General features: G+C 36.2%; 1 protein-coding gene across 1 annotated transcript in view; it reads right to left on the reverse strand.

Annotated features, from left to right (window-relative positions):
• Nucleotides 1–747: 747 nt before the first annotated feature.
• The window catches only part of LOC127429216 (rhotekin-like), a 35,952-nt gene continuing 9,957 nt past the window's right edge, over nucleotides 748–26,742 (reverse strand). The window contains exons 2-12 of the mRNA XM_051678096.1: nucleotides 24,095–24,294; nucleotides 23,303–23,364; nucleotides 23,115–23,168; nucleotides 22,914–23,031; nucleotides 22,286–22,540; nucleotides 13,546–13,640; nucleotides 13,295–13,401; nucleotides 13,063–13,194; nucleotides 12,422–12,584; nucleotides 3,538–3,642; nucleotides 748–920 (exon numbers count right to left, since the gene is read on the reverse strand). Coding sequence (XP_051534056.1) covers nucleotides 910–920; nucleotides 3,538–3,642; nucleotides 12,422–12,584; nucleotides 13,063–13,194; nucleotides 13,295–13,401; nucleotides 13,546–13,640; nucleotides 22,286–22,540; nucleotides 22,914–23,031; nucleotides 23,115–23,168; nucleotides 23,303–23,364; nucleotides 24,095–24,294 — 1,302 coding nt within the window. The 3' untranslated portion in view covers nucleotides 748–909. The remainder of the gene's footprint in view (nucleotides 921–3,537; nucleotides 3,643–12,421; nucleotides 12,585–13,062; nucleotides 13,195–13,294; nucleotides 13,402–13,545; nucleotides 13,641–22,285; nucleotides 22,541–22,913; nucleotides 23,032–23,114; nucleotides 23,169–23,302; nucleotides 23,365–24,094; nucleotides 24,295–26,742) is intronic.

Genomic DNA, 26,742 nt, shown 5'->3' on the forward strand with positions numbered 1-26,742 from the left:
GCACAAATGATGCTAGACCCTTTCTTCACTTTTCTGTGCCATCTTTGCAATTACTTTTAACCTGCTGGTCACAAGGTGTTTTATGTTACTGAAAGTCAGATCCACTCAAGTTTCTCACATTAACTATGTACATGTTCCATTAACATTTGTTAACCAGGAAGTGGCCAAATACCTTTTTCTTGATTTTGAACAGTGCATCTATTGTTTTACTATTTAGGTGAAACTATTCTAAAACTTCTTTGTCAAATGTTTTGCATAAAAAGTATGCTTGTGCTATCTTTAAAATAATATTAAAATTGATATTTTATTATCTAATGCAATGACATTAATTGTGTCAAAATACATTGTAAGACCACTGTATAACGTGTTATTTCTGTGTTACCTAATTGCATGAGTGTTTCTCGTGTATAACATTACACATTTACAAATAATAATCTTATGATCTCAGCTCAGGTATTTATTTATTTTTAAGTTTTTGGCATCCCTACTATAAATCTTAAAAGCAGTAAAAAGTTACTAAATAAAACACTGTTAGTCCTTACCAGGCTTTTTACAGTATACTGCAATTGCTATGTACATTAATTTACTGATTACTTTCATTGGTACACTAGCTGAGGGATATTACTGTAAAAATATAAACTGTACAGTAACTAGCTGTAATTATCCCATATATTTATTTTTATATTGTGTTTTTTTATTATTATTACATAAAGTTTAAAACACATTTAAAACACAGTATCTATTTATTTAATTTTTTATTGGAGCATGACATATAGTAGTTATATATAGAAAAACATTAAAGTAAAAGACTACACAACATATACAACAGTTAAAAATGTATGGTTACAAGGATAAAACATTTGTGACAGAATGAAGTAGGTGTTGTCAGTCAGTGCAGGGTCACCAGGATCAAGTGAACACTAAAAAAAAAAAGAACATTTGATCAATGTTAATGTTAAATTCTTGAAGTCATCACACCCACTACTTTTCAAAATCTCTTTTTATTGTGTGGCCTTTCACATACAGCATGTTTTTTTTGTGCCAAAAACACAGGGAGAGAGTGCAACGGAAGTGAACATGCGGGTCTCGAGACACATTTTGTAAGGGTTGAACCACTTTTACTAATGTTAACAACTGTAACCTTATTGTAAAGTGTTACCATAAACTTTAATCTCATCCTTTCAATAACATCCATTTCTCCATAAAAAAATGTTTCTTTAATTATAGTTTAATATTCGTGATTTTTTTTTCTTCTGTACAACACAAACAAAGATTTTTAAAAGAATATCTCAGCTCTCTTGGTCCTTACAATGCAAGTGAATGGTGACCAGACCTTTGAAGCTCCAAAAATCACATAAAGGCAACATAAAATTAATCCATAAGACTCCAGTGGTTAAATCCAAATCTTCAGAAGCGATATGATAGATGAGGGTGAGAAACAGATGAATATTTAAACCCTTTTTTAATTTAAATCTTCACTATCACTTTCACATTCTTTCACATTTTGAAAGAGAAAGTAGGGATTGATCGTAAAAAAGGACTATCTCTGCAAAGATAAAAAAAGAAACGTAGTTTTTTTTTTTATACACACTGAAAAGAAATGTAATAAATTTACATGTTTGCTTTTCACCACAGTTAAACAACAATACTAAACCTGCCAATGGTTGTCTTCCACTTAGCAAACAGCTCTTTTGAACAAGATCACAGAGTAGGGTATTTGATTATGTTTTATTAAATTCCTTAGAATGGGGATCACGGTTTCACTCGCTTCTTCAATGTTTACAAACAACACTTATTTAAGCGAATAATTTCCTCATGCCAAGCAATGCGTTAAACTGGTTTGCCTGTGAGGGGTTTTAGGATAGACAGTTCGGAACAGAATACTTGCTTCCTACATAGGCTTTCTGAATACAGCACAGTATACACTATATACTGCCTACTATTTTAAAGTGAAACAGTAGGCATTCTTCCACATTAACATTTTTAAAAAAGTCAATACGTTTATCATGATTTCCTCACGCTGCATGTTTTATTCAACAAGTGCTGTTTTTTGTGTAAAAATATGGTGATCAGATAAGTCAAGAAAGAAATGATATTCATTCCAGTTCATCCATTACAGTGTTTCCCAACATTTTTGCCATAATTACCTTCACAACTCCATTAGAAAGGCTGAAGTAAAACTTCATCGACACAAGACCAAAGATGTGTACCAAAGACTATATCATTTAACTTTATCGTTAATATTGATTTTTATTAATGATAATAATCATTTATATTTCAGGTATATTTTAGTTATAATGAAAATTTTGCTTACATATTAAATAATGTCACATTTTAGCATTTTAAACATTTACAAATTCCATGTATTCCATCCATAAATATTATGTCTTGAAATTGCATGCATATGTTTTATTACATGTGTATTGTTTACATGCATCATTTTTACTATTTACAAGTATTTACACTGATATGTAGAACAAGAGCTAAAACGGTACCGTCTCTTTAAGACTACTGATGGCAGTTCAGCCAGTGAGTGCATATTAATGAGAGAGAATGCACAAGGTTTCTTTAGTGCATCCTTGCAATGTTTGATTAGAATTCATTTTCCTTTTTTGTTGCTTTTGATCAACAAACTGTAAATAACAGAAAGGGTATTAAAGGGATAGTTTACCCAAAAATGAAAATTCTCTCATCATTTACTCACCCTCATGCCATCACTGATGTGTATAACTTTCTTTTATCTGCAGAACAAAAATGAAGATTTTTTGAAGAATATTTCGGCTCTGTAGGTCCATACAATGCAAGTGAATGGTGACCAGAACTTTGAAGGTCCAAAAATCATATCAAGTCAGCATACCTGTAAAAGTAATCTATATGACTCCAGTGTATTAATCCATATCTTCTGAAGCAATTTGATAGGTTTAGGTGAGAAACAGTTCAACATTTAAATCCTTTTTTACTAGAAATTCTCCTCCCTAACCAGTAGGTGGCGATATGCACAAAGAATGCAAATCGCCAGAAACAAAAGAAAGTGAATGTGAAAGTAGAGATTTATAGTAAAAAAATTACTATGATTCCTATCATATCGCTTCAGAAGACATGGATTTAACCAATGGAGTCTTATGGATAACCTTTATGCTGCCATGATGTGTTTTTGGAGCTCAACATTTTGGTCATCATTCACTTGCATTGTATGGACCTACAGAGCTGAGATATTCTTCTAAAAATCTTCGCTTGTGTTCTGCAGAAGAAAGAAAGTCATACACATTTGTGATGGCATGAGGGTGAGTAAATGATGGAGAATTTTCATTTTCGGTTGAACTATCCCTTTATTTCTCGATTCTGTAGCCATACACTCTCTGACTAACAGGCAGCTTATGTGTGTGCGTACTTTATGTGTGCGTGCTCTGAGAGTGTGCCGATTTGGGCCTGAATGGTCAAAAAAATGCTCATCTTGGCAAGGTATTAATGTAGTCACAGTCTGTTATGTCTAAAGTGAACAGTGCATCTTTATCTCATATCTCACAATGCTCTTACCCATTTCATGATACAAAGAGCCCTGTTTCACTGTCACCGCTACTGGTTTTCGTGGAGATGGCTCCTCAATCTTCATTAACTCATTACAACACTGTTTCCATTGGCCTACACAGAAAGAAAAAGGCTGTCAATTATAAGACAGTTCTTAGTTGTTCTGTCCGAAGGTGAATGCATAATTGTACATACCTGAGAAATTAAACAATGGTTTCGACTCAGCTCTGAGAGAAAATTAAGAAAATATTATACAACAGAGTCCAAATGTCAGAGTCCACTAGGCATCTATTTTTCTCATTTAAAACAAAACATTTCGTAACAAATTACATTTTCAGCACACCAGTTTGAGTGACCGAAACTGTGACCGCATCCCAATTTAAGTAGAATTGCAAAATGTGCAAACTTCATTGACTTTTAGCATTTCTAACTATTTGGTATGTCCGCCTTTTGCTTTAGTTACAGCGAACACTGCAGATGGCTTGGAAAAAGCTGATGATCCATGTTATCCAGCATAATTTGAAAATGCTCCAAAGAGCTTCTTAAATATTTCTTCATTTTACATTTTCTTTGTTAATATATTTTTTTTTAATTCTACAACTTTGTTTATATGCAGGTTTAAGTTAGATTTTTTTATGTGGTCTCAGACTTTTTGGACCCCACTGTATTTTGATCTGTTTACAGTAAGAGGTGTAGGTCAAAAAAAAAAAAAAAGTACCAGAAACTGTGCAAACACACCATGTAATATATACCTTGGATAAAAATAACCTTGACAAGGATGCTTTTTAAAGAGGCGCTATGTACTTGCGTCTGCATGTTTGTGTAAGAAATGTATTGAATGTCAAACCTTCAGGAACACTGGCAGACTTCTGACAACATCTCAAACCCATCACGTTACACTTCACACTAAACAGCCTGCATGTTTTCCAACTTATGACACATAAAGCCACCAGACAAGGACTAAGATGGGGCTGAAAAGAATGTCGCAAGTAATTACAGAAAAACTCCTTTTTCACAAACAATAATAATAAACCCCTGTTTAAGTAGAAACCATGACTAACTGCACATAAACCCACGTCTCGACAAGACTTTAACCGATTCGATGTATATCATGTTATCTGGTATGATTTTTAAGATGTGACGTTTGTATAATGTCTATTCTACCTTCTAGACTGGGATTAACAAACAAATGTGTAATAAGCAGCAAGTATTGTACTCTTTCCAGTTGCCTAAACAAAACAATAAATGACATTCAATGTTGTGATTCACTCTAGTGGAATTTCTGTCGTTTCAACTTGAATGTCATAATTCAGGATGTTATTCAATAAGGTTGCTTTTATTCACTATGAAATAAACATTGCTCAGATAAATAAAAGTATGCATGTTACTGAATGTGTAAAATATTAGAAGCCAAAATTCTGTAAAAGACAAGATAAATATTTTTCTGCATTTGCAATCTCTACTTTCATCATAAATAAAATTTGTGATCGACCGATATGGGTTTTTTAATGGACGATGCTGATATCTAGAGAGCAGGATGGCTGATATAATCTCACCGACTACTTTATTAGGAACACCTGTACACCCGCTTATTCATGCGATTATCTAATTAGCCAATTGTGTGGCAGCAGTGCAGTGCATAAACTCATGCAGAAACAGGTCAGGAGCTTCAGTTAATGTTCACATCAACCATCAGAATGGGGAAAAAATTTGATCTCAGTGATGTCGACAGTGGTATGATTGTTGGTGCCAGATGGGCTGGTTTGAGTATTTGTGTAACTGCTGATCTCCTGGGATGTTCATGCACAATAGTCTCTAAAATTTACTAAGAATAGTGCCAAAAACAAAAAACATCCAGTGTGCGGCAGTTCTGCGGACAGAAACACCTTGTTGATGACAGACGTCAACGGAGAATGGTCAGACTGGTTTGAGCAGACAGAAAGGATACGGTAACTCAGATAACCACTCTGTACAATTGTAGTGAGCAGAATAGCATCTCAGAATGCACAACACATCGAACCTTGAGGCGAATGGGCTACAACAGCAGAAGACCACGTCAGGTTCCACTTCTGTCAGCAAAGAACAGAAAGCGGAGGCTGCAGTGGGCGTACCATCGGTGTACAGAAATCAAGATTCATCAGACCAGTCTATGTTTTTCCAGTCTTTAACTGCCTAGTTTTGGTGAGCCTGTGTCCACTGCAGCCTCAGCTTTCTGTTCATTGCTGACAGAAGTGGAACCTGACATGGTCTTCTGTTGTTGTAGCCCATTCGCCTCAAGGTTCAAGGTGTTGTGCATTCTGAGGTGCTATTCTGCTCACTATAGTTGTACAGAGTGGTTATCTGAGTTACTGTAGCCTTTCTGTTAGCTCGAACCAGTCTGGCCATTCTCCATTGACCTCTCTCATGATTGTTTGTTATTTTTACAATGTGTCTTCATGTATAAATCCTAAAGTAGAAAACCATGTCACATTTATTTGCTAATTTGAGTAAATTTCACTGATAAATATAATAAGTAAATTTTACTTAACTTTTCAAAGCTGGTGTTCGTTGCTGCACTGGGTTTAAATAATTAATGAGCTTGCATGATTTTACTTTTTTCAAGTTTATTTACACCGTTTTTATTGTTAATTGTGTTGTATAATTTGGTAACTTCTTGTTTTGTGCAGTCAAGTTCATTTTCTGCTCAAAATTACCGGTTCATGCTCAATAAAAATTATCTGTGGTCACTGTCATTGTGTTTTGTGCACCAAGTGTTGAGGTCTGCATGCTCTGTAGCTTGTTTCTATCACTAGTAATGCAAGTTTATTTCAGTACCATGTATATCATATTTGTAAATAAAGGTTATTGTATTTATTAACATGTTTAAGTTAAATTTACTTAGTCACTTTAATAAATATTATGTCATGAAGTTAAATAGATTTTACTTAATACTATACATTAAGATTTACTTAGGAAAACTGTGTGCACAAACTTGCAAAGTAAACCTTACTAGTCATTTTTTTCAGTGCAGATATAAGGAAATATCTCATCCTGTTGAACAAAAATGGTTCATTGGCATTCTATATATACCCTACATAAATGTTTTATTTTTACTCCAAAGAACCATTATGCAACATAGGACACTGCATCTTTGTACACTTCCGCAAGGAATTCAGGATGGATTTCAAAGACACTTAATCATGAATTGTACAGTTCAATTTATATCCTTTAGTTTTAAAAAATTGGCCACCGAAATCTACTAGTGTACTCATTTAATACATGAATAGTATTAGACATAGCTAAATTCATGCCGTATAGTAGAGGAGAACTGGCTCCCCCAGCTGAGCCTGGTTTCTCCCAAGGTTTTTTCCTCCATTAACTAACATCTTTTAGAGTTTTGGGTTCCTTGCCATAGTCACCTTTGGCTTGCTCACTGGGGGCCTCATTGTTGAGGCATGATTTTCAATGACATTCTTCAATGAAACTGCTCAATGAGGACTTTAAGACATTACAGACATTACAGCATAGTTTTCTGTAAAGCTGCTTTGAAAGGATGTGTATTGTGAAAAGCGCTATACAAATAAAAATGACTTGAGTTGACTTATGTCTAAAAAGATTCTATAAAGAACCTTTTTATCTGGCTACAAAGAATTGTATCTAGTTTTTTTTATTGAACCCTTATGAAGAGTTCTACGCTGAACCTTTAAGGGGTTCCAAATATGAAGTGAATGACACTATAAAAATATGAAATTAAATACGAAGCCAAACCTAATCTTTTAAAGGTGCTATGAGCAATTTTAGCCATTCTAGAACTTCCACCAGACTAGCTTTTGAATGAGCCACGCCCCCTCTGTTCATAACACAAACACACTAGAGACTGTTGTGTTCGAGCAGATGGAGGGGGTTGGGTCCATGAGGTGAAAAGTCACAAAACTTTTCAAGAAGGTTATTCTTTTGGCTAAATGTATTTTAATCATAGGGGTAAAGTGACAAAAGCTATGAGGAAAAAAGCAAAAGAGATTTCACCAAGTAAACGCCTAGAGAATTAAATTCTACACGCTGGAACATTCTGACAGATTGATGTCGCTTCTAAGAATGATGCTGCTTATAATCAGGAATTGTTTAAATATTTTGAACACTAAGTATTTGGGTGAATGTGAAAAGCAACATATTTGCAAGACACAACTGATTTTAGTAGCCACTGGGACGCTAATATTCACAAAGTACTTAGTGCAGCTTAAAAACCCTGAAACTAGTTTGACGAATAGAAAATATCTTTACATTCATCTGAGGCTAAAAACTGACAAAAGATATCATCAGGGTGTACGTACATGACAAAATGAATAGCTTGTGCATTTTTTTCACGGTCTTACGATAATCTAGGTTCACCAATGACATTGATATTCATATAGTCATAGGATGAATATGATCGGATGAGTCATTGCAGAAACGGTTTTGGTGTGACTCCCCATCAATATTTTATATTCTCTCACTTTCTTCTTCCTCTCTCCCTCTTTCTCTTACTATGACCTCTTTTTGCCATAAAATGTATTTATTTATTTTGGTAGTTGACATGATTTCACATACCCAAGTTTATATATATATATATATATATAATTATTGCAAAAAGTTCATTAAAAAATGGTGATCAGTTGGGTCATTCTAAAAAAATAAAATTGACTTTCTCACTTACAAACTACTGAAATTTTCAATTTAGTTCAATTCAGGGTTTTTTAAATCTTGACATATTTTTATTCATAAAGGACAGCTTGACTGTTATTTTAATTGTATTTATTTTTTTCCACAGATGGAGCAAGGTTTGTAACATCACTGACAAATTCTCTTAAAAGATACATTTTCTTACATGGTGTCAATAGCATCACAAATCATACACCACTGATAAGACTAAAATCAGTAAATAATTTTAAATCATATTAATATTTTTTTCTCCACATTCACATGAATATTAAACAATGTAACACCAATGACATATTTACATTTTTTTACAATTTGAATTATTTTTCATGACTGAAAAGTCAAGGGACAAGTTTGTCACCATACTGACATTGTATTTAAACAAAAAAAAAAAAAACACTTTTTAATTTTAACCAAAAATCTTGATGTTGAAAAAAAAAAGTCTGTTTGTCAACTTCTCATCTATCTCTAATATTTTCAACCTTTCATTCTCTCATTCTTGCTCTCCTTCATTAGGTCATCACCCTCATTTTTAAGAGCGATTAGGGATGAATTCCAGTTTGATCGGGTTGTTTTCATGTGCCATTGATGTACATAATTTCCTTGAAGTAATAACCACAATATCCTCATACCAAAAAGTATAAAGTGGTCAGGTGCTTGCAAATACAAATGCCGACTCACATAATTACACACAAGCAAATGCTAATGCATGCACAAAAAATGAGATTTCAATTATGTAATTGTTTATCTCTCTCTCTCTCTCATCAGTAAACAAAACATCTTATGAATGACTGCCAAAATTTAATCAACAAAACCATACAACTAATGCAGCTACATTGAGATCTTACTTATTAATAACTGATCAGCTGAGCTGCTTATCAATTGGGATTGCATCAATACGGATTCAAATAATTGACACATCACTCCAAACCCCCCCCCCCATAATTAACATTCATTTATCTTGAAGAAAATGTCTCAGCAACAACATTTTACTGTATTTTTAAATCTGTAAAATTCCAACTATCCAAACACACAGGACATCCGTAAACTTACATTAGAAGAGAGCAAAAGCCTGTTTACTAATATAGAAGATGGCAACAGTTGTTATGGCAGAATTGGTCAGTAATGTTTTTAAGCCCGAGCTTAACGCAGGATCATTTGTCAAAAACTGCATTTTTACAAAGCATTGTAGCTTATTCATATTTTCCCTGTCACAATTGCAAACAATGCATCACAGTTTTTATTGCTGTTCTTCAAACCTTTCAACTTTGCTATATATACTAAATATTGTTTATTTTACCTCTGTTTTGTTTGCATAGGTACCGTCAGCCTTTGTATGTCTTCTATTACACTACATGCTCAAAAATCTTACAAATACAATCCCACAATACCTAACTGTCGCAGTCACTGTATAACAATAAAGCTGTGTTGTGTTCAAAGGCACTTTGTAACTAAGGTGTAGTATCAGGGAGCAGTAACTTAGGCAAATAAACCTATTTTAAGCTTTCATCTGCCTTTAAAGTTTAAATAAGACAGGCCTAACTGGTTGCAAAACCTGTCACCAATATCCTGCTTGATCATGTTTTGAGGCAGAAATGGAATTTTTTCATACTTTTAGCTTTCGAGTAAAAATTCCTGCACAGGAAATTCCTTTAATTTTTTACTAGCCAAAGGCTCTCATGTGTTTCGCTAGAAAAATGTTGTGGCCCCTCCAGCAAAATAAACCAGTTTAATGCTTCATGCTGACAGAACAGGGAAAGAGGCATTTCTTTTTAACTGAAACATTGTGAAACTTTTTGTGGTCTACAAAACACTATAACTGCTTTTTATGGAGGTAAAATAAAAAATAAAAAACAAAGAATAGTATCTGTTACTTTGGAAATATTTAATACATAAAGTGAATACTAAAAGTACTATTATGCAATGACTACATTCTGGTTTTCTAATCTTCACTGTTTGTATTGAACTGTTGGATAAAAGCAATATAATACTGTATAGTATGAGGAAAAGTGCTATTGCTTAATTATTAAATGGCTAGTTCCATTCTGGATGCTGATTTGTCAACTCAATGCGTTTCAACCATATTCTTTTTTTATTATTACTATTATTATTATTATTATTATTAAGCTCCTGCACCTTCAATATTTTTTTTTTTTTATGCAGTAACCATTTTATAAAAGGTGTAAGGCACATACTTTATTGCTTAAAAATAACAAAATAGAAATTTTTTAAATTAACAAAAACATACTATTTAGCAGGCTTTTTATAAGTACTATAATTGCAGATTAGAAAATTTGAATTTAGTGTCTCATTATAATGGCAATAAGATTGGGATCATAGTAACATAGTTTCAATTTGAGGCTAATCAGAACTGGAAATACATTTTAAAACTAGATTTTGAAGAAACATACCAGTGCTTGCACAAAAGCATAAGAATGGTGTTTAAAGTTTTCAGCAAAATGATTTGTAGATACTGCAGGTAGGTGGGAAGATGACACACAGACAGACAGAATAACAGCAAGACAGACAGATAGAATGATAGACAGAACAACAGAATGACAGATGATAGAACCATAGATAGATAGAGAACGATAGATAGACAGACAGACAGACAGATACAACAACAGATAAATAGAACAACAGAATGATGGATGGATGGACAGAACGATAGACAGAACGACAGACAGACAGATAGCTAAAAAGACAGACAGAACAATGCATGGATGGATGGACGGACAGAATGATAGACAGAACAATAGATAGAATGATAAATTGATAAACAGAACAACGGACGGACGGACAGACAGAACAACGGATGGATGGACTGAACGATAGACAGACAGACAGACCGATAGATAGAACAACAGAACAATGGATGAATGGACAGAATGACAGACAGAACAACAGAACAATTCTTTGATGGATGGACGGACAGAATGATAGACAGAACAATAGATAGAACGATAAATAGATAAACAGAACAACGGACGGACGGACAGACAGAACAACAGAACAACGGATGCATGGACAGAACGATAGATAGATAGATAGCTAGATAGATATATAGATAGACAACAGAACGATGGATGGATGGATAGGCAGACAGACAGAACGACAGAACAATTCATTGATGGATGGACGGACAGAATGATAGAACAATAGATAGAACGATAAATAGATAAACAGAACAACGGAAGGACGGACAGACAGACAAATAGAACAACGGATGGATGGACAGAACGATAGATAGATAGATAGATAGATAGATAGATAGATAGATAGATAGATAGACAACAGAACGATGGATGGATGGATAGGCAGACGGACAGACAGACAGAACGCTAGACAGAATGCCAGACAGAACGACAGACAGAATGCCAGACAGATGATAGATAGATAGATAGACAGACAGACAGACAGAATGATGGATGGATAGAACAATAGACAGAATGATAGACAGGCAGGCAGGCAGATAGATAGATAGATAGAACGATGGATGGATGGATGGGCAGACAGACAGCTAGATATATAAATAGATAGACAGACAGATAGATAGAAAGAACAACAGAATGATGGATGGACGGACAGATGGCTAGATGAATGGATAAATGGATGGATTGATTATCACCATTAATATTGGTAGTCACTTCCAGTCAAATTTTTTAAACATAAAAAAAAACACACTCATCAACTAGCACATATATTCTGTTGCGAGCGTTAACCACAAAATGTATAAAACAAGCTGTGACATTCAGAGTGTCAGCTACTGTTGTGTATAGTGTTTTTTTTTATTTTAATTTTTTACAATTTTTAAATATGTATAGTTTAACTGCTGTAACCAAACGTTTCAATTCTGCTTCGCTGGGTATCTTTTTGGGGAATTACTGGTCTAGACTTTGGTCTCTGTCCGCTTAGTAATTTTAAGCTCAAAACCAAATTCTAAAAAATAAATCAGTATCTGAACAATGCTGGTTATGAGCCTTTGGCAGAGGTCAATTAAGCATTTCTATGAAGGGTTTACAGTATGTTAATCCTTCAATGTGGACTTCAAATAGTCACTGGAACTTATTGTCAGATCTGTTTTAACTGAGACTACACAACTGGTGATACTACAAAACAATCTTAATAGGAAGCCTGGTGTAGTGGGTGGATTTGGGTCTAGTGTGATTTGTCTACGATATCTTGTGTATTCTGGAGCAGCTCTGATTCAAATACTTACTCATGTCATAGAAATGCTGCCAGAACGCTTCCATCCAGCTGTGTGTGTCTTGAGGCGTTTGCATGAGAAGTGTGTATGTAGTCTCACTGGCAGACTGGTTACTTATAGTGATACTTTTTGTATTTAATGCAGGATCTCTGTCTGTGGCACGCACACGAGTGTCCTAAAGCAAGCACACAGACACAAATAAACATCTTAAAAATCTGGTTCCAAGACAAGGTGCACATAATAACTATGATAGATGGCCAATGTAGTCAACAACTTCCAACGTCATGTAAGCTGTAACACTGGATTTACAAGACACACGTAACATAATTTGCATCCTCTTACCGAAAACAGATGCAATGTCACGTGCATGCACGCTAATTAATGAAGCATGCAGCGTTTTACAGCAAAACTCTCACTTATATATTAAGACGTTTTGTAGTTTGATTTGCAGTATAGACACATTGATGTCATTTCAATATAAAATCTCAAACTTGTTGAGTGCTCTCTTTTGGCTAAAAGGTGCAAGAATGGGTTTCTGAACAGAGGTCACAAATAGGATAAGTACATTTAAACTGTATGAATTTCATTGCATTAGACAACAAAATACCAACTAGTGTCTAATATTGTGGCTTCATCTGTACGCACTGACTAACCTTATTAATTGGAATAGTGAACAATGGTTTCTCTAAAGATTCAGTATCATCTTGCTGCTGGTAACACTTTAAATCAGCCCCTTTCAGGACACCGTAGACGTCTCTCCAGTCCTCCGGATTGGCCTCTGACTGCTAAAAAGAGAGGTAAGACATTGAATATATGGTAATGAAAAAGGGAAACTTTTACCGATCTGATTACCAATAATACATGATCTACTGTATATGGACTTACCCGAACTCTGAGTTTTCCACTCATGACCTCTTGAGTCATACAGAGAGGCTGGGCCACAAGCTGACAGCACATATTGCCATATAGTGGCAACCAGAAAGAGGAGTCCTCTTAATCAGAAACATAAACAGATGAACAAAAACATGCTAACATGTGCAAAGAAATATAGGCTATACAAAGAAATACATAAATGCAAAACATAAAAAGGTTCTGACAACATTCCAAAAAAATTCAAACGAATACTGTTCTCTTACCTGTGCCAGATATGGTCAGGTCATGGGTTCGGAAAGAGTTCTGTACATGACACAGGGTCAGAGATGTGTGTGCGAGGAGCTGATATTTAGGGCCCCTGAGGACAGGAGGCAAAATTTAGGGTCACGTCTTATAGTGTCTGAACTGCCATTATTACTATTTTGGAGTTGTTGTACATAAAATGGTCACAGAAGAATAACTAAAACTCAAATAAAACTTGTATTTTAAATAGTGAAAACTTAGAGGGGGGGTGATTTCACAAAAACATGTGCTGTCATATTTCATCGCAAATACAAAAAAAAAAATATGGGAAATTATATTTTGCATATGTTCTGAGATAAATAAGCCTGTTTTTTTGTACCATTCTTTAACCCACAATCTCAGTTCTCAGTACTCTAGTGCATACAAAAATGTTCGTAATTAATGTATTACAGTAACAGGAACCATGTCTGGACACACCAAAAACTTTTTTTTTTTTTTTATTAAAATCACCATTAAATCAAATTACCAAAAATACCATGATGTCTAAATACTACTAAATTTAAATAATTGATCATTATAATTTTTTTAGCATTACAGTAATCAGAACTGGGGAGGTCATGTGTTTAATTATCATTAAAATGCTTAATTTTCTTTATGTAAAATATGACCTGGACATGTTCTTGACAGGTTTCGTGAGATTCCCCCTAAATTGTTGAATTGGTTCCAAAATCAATGTCTTTCAGCATGTCATTGTGTTTTTTTCCACTGCTGTTTTATGTTCTAATGTCAGACTGAGTGAATGATGAGATAATCTGTCAAGGCGTGTCTGTCTGTATAGACTGACTCTTAGGGTGCTTTCACACTGGCAGTTTAGTTTGAAACACAGCACGGTTTGCATGAAAAATTGGTAATGTGAAAGCTGTCATGCGGACCGGGAAGCGCACCACGGTACCAAACCCGAGACTACCTGTAGGAGGTGGTCTGAGTTTGGTTGCAATGGAACTGTAGCGCGATTCGCGTGAATGTGAAGGCAACTCGGACTCGGGTGCGCACTCGTTCAGGAAGTAAAGCAACCTGCGCATGCATTTTAGCCGATGACGACATCTATCCATCTATACACCTTATAAATACTAATATATAAATACTATTATAGGTTATAAATATAGGGTATAATAGGAGATGACAGTGGCGATAACTTCACCTTGGACACGAGCGTGAGTAAGCGTGCAGTGTAAACAAAGATGCAAATTAATTCCTTGCAATCAGCTGTCTCCTCAAAAAACGCCATTTGCGAGCAGCAGCAAGCCGCCTTCCCCTGGACATCTGATGAGTTACACCACGAAGCGCACATATATGCAGTTGTCGTTCACTCTGCTGTGCATAGTGGCACCAAAATAACAAAAAAAACTAAAAGTATGATGAAGTCGCGTTGTGTTCTCCATACGTGTTTGTGATGATGTAAAATGAATGCAAATGGACCGGGGTTTGATAGAATCAAGTGAGTGTGAAACCAGACCAAAGCTGCGGGGGGCACCGGGAACAATCGCACTCGGAATCGGACCGCAGCAAACATGCCCAGTGTGAAAGCCCCCTTAGATTGTACGTTTTCATGTTTGTGTCTGTGAAGTAAATGGGCAGTTGACATGACATGTACTTTTACTGCCATCAAAGAAAACAGCCAATATTTTTTTCTTTTCCATTTTTATAATTTGGCTGGACAGCAAAGAATACAGACTTTGTCCATACAGTTATTTGTTAATTTCTTTAGCAATTTCAAGTAAAATGTAAACAATGTCCTATAATGTGGCGTCCTCATTATAAAATAAGTTAAAGCTTTTCTGGATAAGAGCACATGAAAGACTAACTAGAAACAATATACCTAAAAACTGTCCTGCGCGGTGACATGCTAAACTGTAATTATTGTGCAAGCAGTTCTCATAAATCATCGCAGAACCATTGAAATGAACAGGGTTCGTACAGATGCTTCAAAGTTACATTCAAGGACTTTCAACTAATTTTCAAGCACATTTTTAGATGTTTTCAAGGACTATGCTCGAGATGTCATTAAAACAAATTCTTTATTTGTTAATTTTAAACATACATTTTTTATTCATTCAGTTAATTTATTTTTAAAAACACCACTTATTACAAGTAAAACATATCTCAATGTGCATCTTTAACTACACATTCTCACAGTAACAATTCTTGGTTAATTTATGACGAAATTGTATTTTGCCTGATTACTTTCCTCCTGATGATTCCAGTGATTCGACGATTTACATTAAAACTCGGCCCATTACAGTGGCCGCCATCTTGGATTATGTCATTCATTGTTTTTTCATTTCTGCTCCTTCAAACTTTGCCCGATTTGCACATAAAATGGCTCAAAAATAATCTCCAGACTGTGTCACACAGAATGAATAATACAGAATTTTGATATCTAACTTTGTTGAAAAGTTATGCAAACACATAATTAATGAGGTGGTGTGAAAAAGGATTTGAGGCTGTATCTCGGCAACGCTGTGTCCTATTGAAACAATTTGCTATACCTCATGAGGACCATGGTCTGAGGGCACATGCAGAGTTTTGTGACAGTGCGAACTATAGGTCAAGAATTGTGAAAATTTGCTTTGTTTGCCTATAACTTTTGAACCATATGTCCTAAATGTGGTTGGTGTCTGTGGATTCCTTAGGTCATGTGGATTTCAACAATACCAGTTTTTCCAATATTGGCCATACAGCCTCTCCACCATATTGACATTTTTTTCTCCCCTTTTCTCCCCAATTTGGAATGCCCAATTCCCAATGTGCTCCAAGTCGTTGTGGTGGCGTAGTGACTTGTCTCAATCCGGGTGGCAGAGGACGAATCTCAGTTGCCTTCAGGTCTGAGACCGTCAATCTGTGCATCTTATCACATGGCTTGTTGAGCACGTAACCATGGAGACATAGCACGTGTGGAGGCTTCACGCTATTCTCCCTGGCATCCACGCACAACTCACTACACACCCCACCGAGAGCGAGAACCACATTAAAGCAACCACGAGGAGGTTACCCCATGTGACTCTACCCTCCCTAGCAACCGGGCCAATTTGGTTGCTTAGGAGACCTGGCTGGAGTCACTCAGCCTGCCCTGGATTTGAACTCATGACTCCAGGGGTGGTAGTCAGTGTCTTTACTTGCTGAGCTACTCAGCCCCCCCCCCCCATGTCATTTTTTTTTACATTTAAAAAAATAAAAAAATATACACTACCAGTCAAAAGTTTTGAAACACTTACTCATTCTTTATTATAATTTCTTTTCACATTTTAGAATAATAGTAAAGTCATTAAAACTATGGAATAACATAAATGGAACTATGGGAATTATGTTGTGACTAAACAAAATCCAAAATAAATCAAAACTGTGTTATATTTTAGCATCTTCAGAGTAGTCACCCTTTGCCTAGAATTTTCAGAAATGTACTCTTGACATTTTCTCAACCAGCTTCTTGAGGTATCACCCTGGGATGCTTTTTAAACAGTAAATGCTGGGCACTTATTGGCTGCTTTTCTTTATTATTTGGTCCAAGTCATCAATTTCAAAAACTTTTTATTTTTTATTAAATTTTAGATTTATAATGAAATAAATTAATATGGTGGCACAATTATATTTTTGTCTACAAAACTAATTTCAAACATTTAAGCATACGCCTTCAGATCAAAAGATTTTTAAGATCATAGGAAACATTTAAGTCAAGTGTTTCAAAACGTTTGACCGGTTGTGTATATATTTTTTAAATACATTGTCAGATTCAAATAAAATTGGCATGCATAATTTACATTATGTCTTACTGAGTGGCTCAGTGTGTTAAAACACTAATTTATAGTTCAAAAGGTTGTGGGTTTGATTCCCAGGTGGAATAGTGTTAGAGTTTGTTATATTGTACCGGAGATCTTTGTCTTGTTTACTGAATAGTTGCAGGGATTCTTAGAGAAGTTCTAAGAGAGCATCACCTGTAATTCAAAAGAACATGGTCTGTCTAGCATGGTAATCATGTTACATGGTGATTTTTGTATCGGCTTAATGAATGGTTATTAGGCTGTTCCACAATCACATTCTGAATTTTATCTCTATTGAAAAGTTACAGGAATACAAAGTCGATCATATTGACTGCTGTGCTTGGCTGTAAAAACATTCTTAGCATATGTTCCTCTTAGTGTCTATTAGCCCAGTGGTTGAGTGAAGCTGTGGTTAGAGCCAAAAAATGTCAAACAGAAGGTTCTTGGTTCAGTCCCCACCTCAGCAAGTCATGCATAAGAAATGGGTGTAGTTTTGGAGTAGAGTTCTGAATGGAGGTGGGGCTCTTCCCCAATCAAATGTTGATTTTCATCTTTGTTGAAAAGTTACATGAATATAAAGTTGATCATGGTAACAGCTGTGCTCGGCTGTGATTCATCTAAGCTTGGCATGTCCCTTTGTTGACAGCAATGCTGTGTGGTGCAGTGGATAGCACACTGAACTGTGGAACAGAAAGTCATGGGTTCAAATCAATCCAGGGACATTGTGATCTGTGCTTGCTCTGTGAGCTGTCTGAGTTTTGCTCTAAACAATGACAAACCAAGGCAGCTTTGCCAGGCCAAAGGCTATGCTTACAGAAATGGGGATAAAATCTTGTACAATCAGGCTAGAAACACACTGACAAAAGAGATTAGAGTGGCTAAAAGAAGCTCCTCTGAAAAGCTGGAAACCAGGTTTTCATCTAACAACACTGAATCGGTGTGGAGAGGCCTGAAAGACATTACTAAATACAAGACACCATCTTCCAACACTGAAGGGAATCAACAACTGGCTGACGACCTGAATGTGTTTTACTGTAGATTTAAAAAGCCCAGTCTCACACCCCACACCCGCTCTGACTTTCACTTCAAACAAACATGAACACCTCCTGCAACCACCCTCCTCCCCCCTCCTGCTACTCAACCTGAACTTAATATCTGTGAAGATGATGTGTGCCAGGACTTCTGGAAACAAAAGACAAGGAAAGTACAGGACCCAGACGGTGTTTCACCCACTTGTCTAAAATCTGTACTGACCAGCTGGCCCCCATCATCACACAGATCTTCAACAGATCATTGAAGCAGTGTGAAGTTCCCTGCTGCTCCAAAAACTCTCCACCATCATCCCTGTCCCAAAAAAAAAAAAAAAAAAAAAAAAAATTAAAGGACTTAATGACTATAGACCTGTCGCTCTGACATCTGTCCAAGGACCCCTCTGTCAAGCTCCTGAAGTTTGCAGACGACACTACTGTCATAGGCCTCATCCAGGATGATGATGAGTCTGCATACAGAAGGAGGTTGAACAGCTGGTTGTCTGGTGCAATCAAAACAACCTGGAGCTGAACATGCTCAAATCAGTGGAGATGATAGTGGATTTTTGGAGGAACACCCCAACATTGACCCCGCTCACCATTCTGAACAGCACTGTAGCAGCAGTGGAGTCATTCAGGTTCCTGGGCTCTACCATCTCACAGAGCCTGAAGTGGGAGACCCACATTGACTCCACCGTGAAAAAGGCCCAGCAGAGGTTGAACTTCCTTCGCCAGTTGAGGAAGTTCAACCTGCCACAGGTGCTGATGATACAGTTCTACACAGCAGTCGAGTCTGTTCTCTGCACTTCAATAACGATCTGGTTTGGTTCAGCTACGAAATCTGACATCAGAAGACTACAAAGGACAGTTCAGACTGATGAGTGGATTCTTGGTTGCCCCCTTCCCTCCCTTCATGAACTGTACACTTCCAAAGTGAGGAAAAAGGCTGGAAAAATCACTCTGGACCCCACTCACCCAGCCCACTAACTTTATGAACTGCTGCCTCCTGACCGGTGCTACAGAGCACTGAGCACCAGAACAGTCAGGCAAAAGAACAGTTTTTTTAACTCAGGCTATCCATCTCATGAACAGTTAAAACTGCCCCATTGAGCAATAATTATGTGTAATACACAGCTTAGTCTATTTATATTTATCCAACATATCCTACCTCTTCTGCCATTTCATTCCCTTGCACTATCTTTATATAACAGATTTGTATTTCTACATATGTATATATCTATATTTATTTTTGTCTTATTGTGTATTTCTATATATACTTATATTTTCTATTAGCTTCTTATTCTTATTACATTTTTTTATTATCTCTGTCTTGTTGTTGTATTGTTTGTACACTGGAAACTTCTGTCACCAAGACAAATTCCTTGTATGTATAAGCATACTTGGCAATAAAGCTCATTCTGATTCTTATACTTCTGGGTTGTGCAGTGGTTGCCATGCTGGTGCTTGGCCCCATAATTGCTTCTTGCAGCTATATTTATTATTATTCTGTTTCTTCTTCTTCCTCCCAATAGGAGTCTATGGCAGCCCATAGAACCTTCTGTGGGAAAATAATGAAATCTGGCACACTGATAGGGGTGGTCATATGAATAGTTCCCATAGCAAATTTGGGATCTCTAGGACAAACTCCATAGCGTGACCACCAGTCCAAAAATTAAATTCTCTTTTTTGTGTATCTTTTAAATCATTTGTCCTATAAACAATTTTTTTTTTTTTTGTCTGATTATTCACCTCTTGATTTTTTAAACGAACTCCCATACATTATAACTCATTACAGTAGCTGCCATATTGGATAATGTTTCCAGTTTAAAAGTTTCACATCCTTCAAACTTTGTCCGATTTGTCCAACAATGGCTCAAAATAATCTCCAGACCAAGCCACACAGAAATGATAGTAAAGAATTTTGAGAGAACTTTGTTTAAAAGTTAGGGCAGCACAAAGTTAGCGAGGTCGACTTAAAACTGGATGCAAGGCTGTAACTCTGCAACGGTTTGTCCTTTCAAAACTAAACTTGGTATGCTTTATCAGAACCATAATCTGAGGGTACATGCAAATTTGAGAGACAGCCCACCTATGGGTCAAAAGATGAAAAAAAAAAGGCTATTTTTGCCCATAACTTTTAAACCGGAAGTGTCCTAAAATCATGGGGTTGGTGTCTTTTGATTCCTTAGGTCATGTGAATTTTGTGAATTTAATTTTTCTCATGTCAGCCATACTGTCCCTCCGCCACATTTAATTTTATTAAAAAAGTGATATATCTTTTAAATGATTTGTTAGATTTAAAATAAAAATTTTATGCATCACAAACATCATGTCCTGAGGATACCTGAGCAGTTTTGAGACAGTGCCACATATAGTTCAAAAGATAATCCACACTTGTGTGCTGACTCTAAACTTGTGATGTCTCTATGCCATCAACCTGACGTGTCAACTGAGTGGCTTAGTGTGTTAAAGCAATGGTTTATAGTTTCAAGGTTTGTTGGTTCGAATCCCCACCTTGACAAATCATGCAGTTATAATTTCTGTTGATACGTAGATCTTTGCATTATGCTTTCTGGGCTTTTCTCCATTCAAATTTAGATTTTCATTTTGTTGTAAAGTTACATGAATACAAAGTTGATTATGGTGACTAAGATGATTGGCTGTGATTGCTCTATGCTTGGTATGTCCCTTTGATGACTATCAATGTTGTAGCTCTGTGGTGCATTGGACTGTGCGGTGACCTGTTGAACAGAAAGTCAGAGGTTCAAATCCAACCTGAGGTGATGTGTAATGTTGTGTGTGTTTGAGCTTTATGTCATATGTGATCTTTGGGTTGTGGTTAATGCTGTGCAATGCTTGGCCCTGGAATAGCTGCTTGCAGCTCTATTTTGTAATTAAAACTGATAGTTGCAAGGATTCATACTTGTTAAATCTGCCACAGCAGTGTCTGTTATTTATTTCTTTTAAATCCCCCAGTAACAATTGATTATGACTGGCCCATTCTGAACAGCGCTGCCAAAAGTAACAGGTGCCACGTGACAGCACCGTCTATGTGCTGCTTCAGCTGTGGTCTGGACCTATGCTCATTTGGTTAAAAAGAACCAGCTCATAAGAGTAATTTGTTCGTCAATCTGACTCTACTGGTCACGTTTCTTGCTGCACACCCAACTGAATAGCACGCCTCGAAACACTGTCACAGTGTGTTAGTATGGTGTTTCGTCTGCACCAGCAGAAGAATACAGTATGTTTTTGAACCGTTAACGGAACCGACAGTCATGAAAATCATCCAGTATTTTATTTATTTTTTTATCTGAGTGATTCTGAATAAGAAGCATACAGCACACAGAGAAGTATGCAAAAAAATATTCAAAGAACTCCTTTATTCTCCATAAAGGAGAGAATGTTTTTCCAAAAATAAATAAATGCATTTAATTTATTAAATGATTTAAGCAACATATTTAACGATTTTCTATAATTCAAGCACTTTTTAAGCACCTCTTGGTAAAAATTGCTATTTTCAATGGTTTTCCAGGACTTAAATTTGTAAAAGACAAATTCAAGTACTTCAAGCACCTTGTACGAACCCTGAATGAATTCGAGAATACAACATTTGATTAAGAGTTGAAAATGTAAAATAAATAGTTGAAACTATTTTAGACAACATTTTCTAATTGTACTATAATTACTGTGCATTCAGATTTTATATTTGTACTATTAAAGATTCTAACTAGTAAATAAAAAAAGTTGAACAAAGTTGTAAAATGTGACCAGTTACAGCAACTAAACATACACTTTCTCTTATGAAAATATATTCCACTGCTCAGAGCATTGTATTAATGTGTACAGTAAGCTGTACATATGTTTGTAAATGCAACAGATATGGTACACACAATCACACATATACTAGTACTCACTGCACAGACAGGGCAGGCAGCAGTACCGGAGACACTCCTCCAGGTGACCCCCCTTCCCCGGATCCCGACCCGCTGCTGTGGGAACCGCAGGAAGCTGCCGTCTCCAGAGTTGCCGTGAATTTCTTACTGGAGGCACGTGTAACAGAGCTTCCGAGCCGGCTCCGTCTCCGTGTGGAGAAGCCCATGCTGAGATCCTCCTCCACACAGCAGCTGTACAGCTCCACCCGCAGGTCGAAGCCTGGAGGTACATCAGTGCTATGAAGGAGAGAGAGAGAGAAGACATGAGAGGAAACTAGAGATTTAGGATTTCTTTTAATGTTTCAATATACAAATTTGAAATAAATAACATATGCCTATATGAAGAATTAAAACATTTAAAGGGCTCATATCATAAACAAATTTAGAAGACAAATTTTCCTACATCTTTTGAAATATAAGACATTCTCAATCACTATTCACTTTCATTGTATGGAAAAAAGGATGCAATGAAAGTGAATGGTGATTGAGACAACCGCCTTACATTTCTTTTTGTGTTCTACAGACGAAAGTCATTATAAAAAATCAAACAAACAAAAGTCAGTTGTGTCAGGTTTTGGGAAAAAGGGACAGAAAACGAAGAATATCTCACAATATCACTGTGTCATCGAAACAGATGTCTGTGAGTGTTCTGTCCACAATTACGAGATCGGTGTCATGTATCTCTATCCCAACCTGCAGCAAGCAGAACACAGCACACTGGTGCAGCTCTAAACAGAGAATGAGAGAATTAGCCAACATCTGACAAAAAAAAATTACTGACTTGGTGCGAGTAATAACTTGTCAGACTCACCCCCTTTGTTTTTGAAGTACTCAGAGTCTTTCCACATAAGAGGAATGCGGATATCTAAGGATATTAAGTTGCACAAAACATTTTAAATTCAAATACGAATATCAAATACACAAAAAATAGTAAGTTAGTTAGTCAGTCTGTGTTTGTAACCCCAAAATGTGTGTGTGTGTGTGTGTGTGTAACCCCACCTGAAATGGCTACTTTTCCTGTGCAAGGTAATCTCTCATCAAAAGCCCCGCCATCAAATGACCTTAAACAAACAAACAAATCAATCAAAATCTATCTATTCATCCATCCATCCATCCATCCATCCATCCAAGCCATCATCCATCAAGCCATCTAATCAAATTCCATCCATCCATCAATCCATCAAATCAAATCACCATCTACTTTCCCATCCATCAATCCATCTAATCAAAACACTATCTACTTTTCCATCCATCCAAATCAACTGACCAACCAAATCATTATCATCCTCAATCCATCCATCCACCAAATTAACAACGAACCAAATTACCCCCCATCCATCCATTCATCCATCCATCCAAATCGACTAACCAAATCCAATCCATTAACCAACCAACCAAATGACCATCCATCATATCACTATCTATCCATCCAAATCAACTAACCAACCAAATCATTATCCATCCATCAGTCCATCCATCCATCAGTCCATTCATCCATCCATCCAGCCATCCATCCAATCAAATCACTATCCATCCATCCAAATCTACTAACCAACCAAATCATTATCCACCCATCCAATAAACCAGCCGATACAATTGCCATTCTTCCATCCATCCATCCAAATCTACTGACCAGCCAAATCATTATCCACCCATCCAATTAACTAATCAACCAATCAAATTACTATCCATCCATCCATCTCTACATCACTTGATCTGTATATTCACCCCTCTAACCCTCTATATATCTGTTAGTCACTCTCAAACCACTCATTCATCTCTCTCCATTACCTGCGTCCAGCTTTCTGCATGGCCTGGGCTTCCTTCATGCGTTGCAGCTGACTCATGAGTGCCATTATGCGACTGTTAGAGGTAAGGAGGGTCTTGGAGGCCTCCAGAGCCTGATCTCTCTGAGAACAAGCAGCTAACAGCTTACAAGCCCCTTCTCTGATCCTGACCTCCCTTTCAATCTGTTCCTGGACCTTACAGTCCTGCAGAGACAAAGAGAGGTTCAACCAAAGTAGTTCTAATATATCTGGACAAAGCTATCCGATAGCCTTCCCATTTAGTGCTCGGCTGGGTCATGGGCAGCATCCTTCATGCAGCCCGTGAGTACACAACCTGAATGCTGCAGTCTTTACTTACCCTGGGACTGAGATTATCATACTGCATAACATTTCAATTTGTGGTCCACAAAAAAAGTCATGTGTGCTTGGAACAACATATGGGTGAGTAAATAATGACAGAATATTAATTTCTGGATGAACTATCCTTTGAATGCACAAGGCCTGACATCGAATGGCACTGTCCCACTTTCACCTGAATGTGGACAGGTTGGCTCTTATTCAAAATGGACTTACTTTCTTTCGCCACCTAACAAACAACAGGCTCCTCAGATTAGACTAGTCTTTATCCCCACCAAAGCACTAGAGAGCCATCTGATTCTGCTTCCAAAAGTGTGGATACTCTTGGCTCAAAAGATGATGCTGTTAGGTTGGAATAACCCAGAAACTGATGTGACCCAAGACATCAAAAAGAAATGAGGCCACAGTCCAAAAACCAGTGTTTAAGAGCAAAGTAGTTTGACCATAGTTTAGTGTCGTTTAAATTGTTTTGGATTAATAGGAACATATTAATCTTTTGTAGCATGTATTTTTTCCCTATGCAATCCACTTATAATATTGATCGAGGTTTCTTTCCATTTTCCATCCTCTTTCTGATCCTTAAAGCGTTAGTTTGAAGTCACGTCACACATGTGACATGAATCCGTGGTAGTTTTATGGCACTGGTATAGGTTACTGTGCAACACTTCATTAATATAGAACCGTCTTTTGAAGCATTTCTTTTCTTGTTTTACTTTTTTATTTAATATTTGAGGATATGATGAAATCTTTTGACTTCATCATTTTATGCACTTATGTTAACAGCCAGATATGTTCTTTGCAATAAACAATAGCTACGACACAGTGCTGATTGGTTTATATTGATTTGTTGCCCCCTTTTGCGGATGTAGGAGACCATGTCGATTTAAAAATCAGATGTCTTGTAGATATACCTGAAATAATGTTTTTAAAATTCAAATACATTTTGACTTTAGGTAATATTTCAGTGAAAAATTCAAATTTAGTTTCTCAGCCCAGTTGACAGTCCTACTACACACACACACACAAACAGCTCTAACAATGAGATCCTTGTTCATTGCCTTTTCACAAGAGAGTGCTGTTAAAATCTTACAGAATAAGTCATGAAATGCAAATGCATGTCTTGTTTCTCATGTGCCATGTATCCAGCAGTATGTATAAAGTTCAAATGAGGTAAAAAGATTTGTATGGATTTTTTGCTTTAGCTCTAGAAGCCATCATGAAGTGTTTTTCTCAAAGTAGGCCAGTAAATTGGTCACATGCCGAGCTGACTTGAATTAACTCCCTCAATGCAGAACACATTGCACAAAAGTGAACTTTGTTTCATGCATTTCAATCAACAGTCAATTTTGATGGTTAATAATATTGTAAAATGTACTTTCTTAGTGCATTTTTTCTAGTATAACTGAGAATTTAACTACCAGTATGCACAAAAATGCCTCATTTGATCACCTTCAAAACATACTTATCTTACCATGGTTAAGAAGAGATTATGACACTTACTAGTGCATTGTTGGTTTCACAAATTATGTTTTAAAAATGCATAGAAAGCTCTATCCACAACTTTAGAAAGTCACAGTCTATGGCATGTGCCAAATGCAAATCATGTTTCAAAGGTGGACCAGCCAAAAATCTTACCAGTTTAAGCCTCTTTAGTACAAGACCACTTCAGTCCAAAGGTCAAGCTCAAAGGGCTTAAATATAATAACGTATTGTTTTTTTATGCATAGGCAGTCACAAGTTTGTTTTAAGTGCCTAAAGAATGTTTCCAGCACTCTGAATGGCCACTGTTACAAACTTAAAACAGTATAGTTTTGCAATATATTTTGATAAAGGGGAGACCAGGGGCAATTGTCACACAATTGTGTTCAAGATGTCTTCTGACTTATTATATTTTTTTAGGAACTTTATTTCATTAAAGTATCCGGTTGAAGAATTTATTTTACTACAAAAGATTTAACTAATTTCAAATCATTATAATGCCAACTTTTGCTTTAAACTAGTGCTGTCAGCTGATTAAAATGTTTAATCGTGATTAATTGCATAATTCTTGTTGTTAATCAAAAAATTTTAGAGAAATTTGACATTATATTTTCTTGTCAAAATTCAATTATTTCTATCTTAGGAAAGCAAACAAAACAGTATGTAGCAAAATAATGCTTTATTAACATTTTCCAAACAAAGCCTTCCACAGTATAAAGATAGAAATGCACTAAAATAGCACCAATTCAAGTGACATTAAACATTTCTCAAAGTCTAAGTGGGAGTTTGACTGATTTAAATTACTAGTCCCCACAT

This window comes from Myxocyprinus asiaticus, chromosome 38 (assembly GCF_019703515.2).
Source record: "Myxocyprinus asiaticus isolate MX2 ecotype Aquarium Trade chromosome 38, UBuf_Myxa_2, whole genome shotgun sequence".
NCBI classification, from domain to species: domain Eukaryota; kingdom Metazoa; phylum Chordata; class Actinopteri; order Cypriniformes; family Catostomidae; genus Myxocyprinus; species Myxocyprinus asiaticus.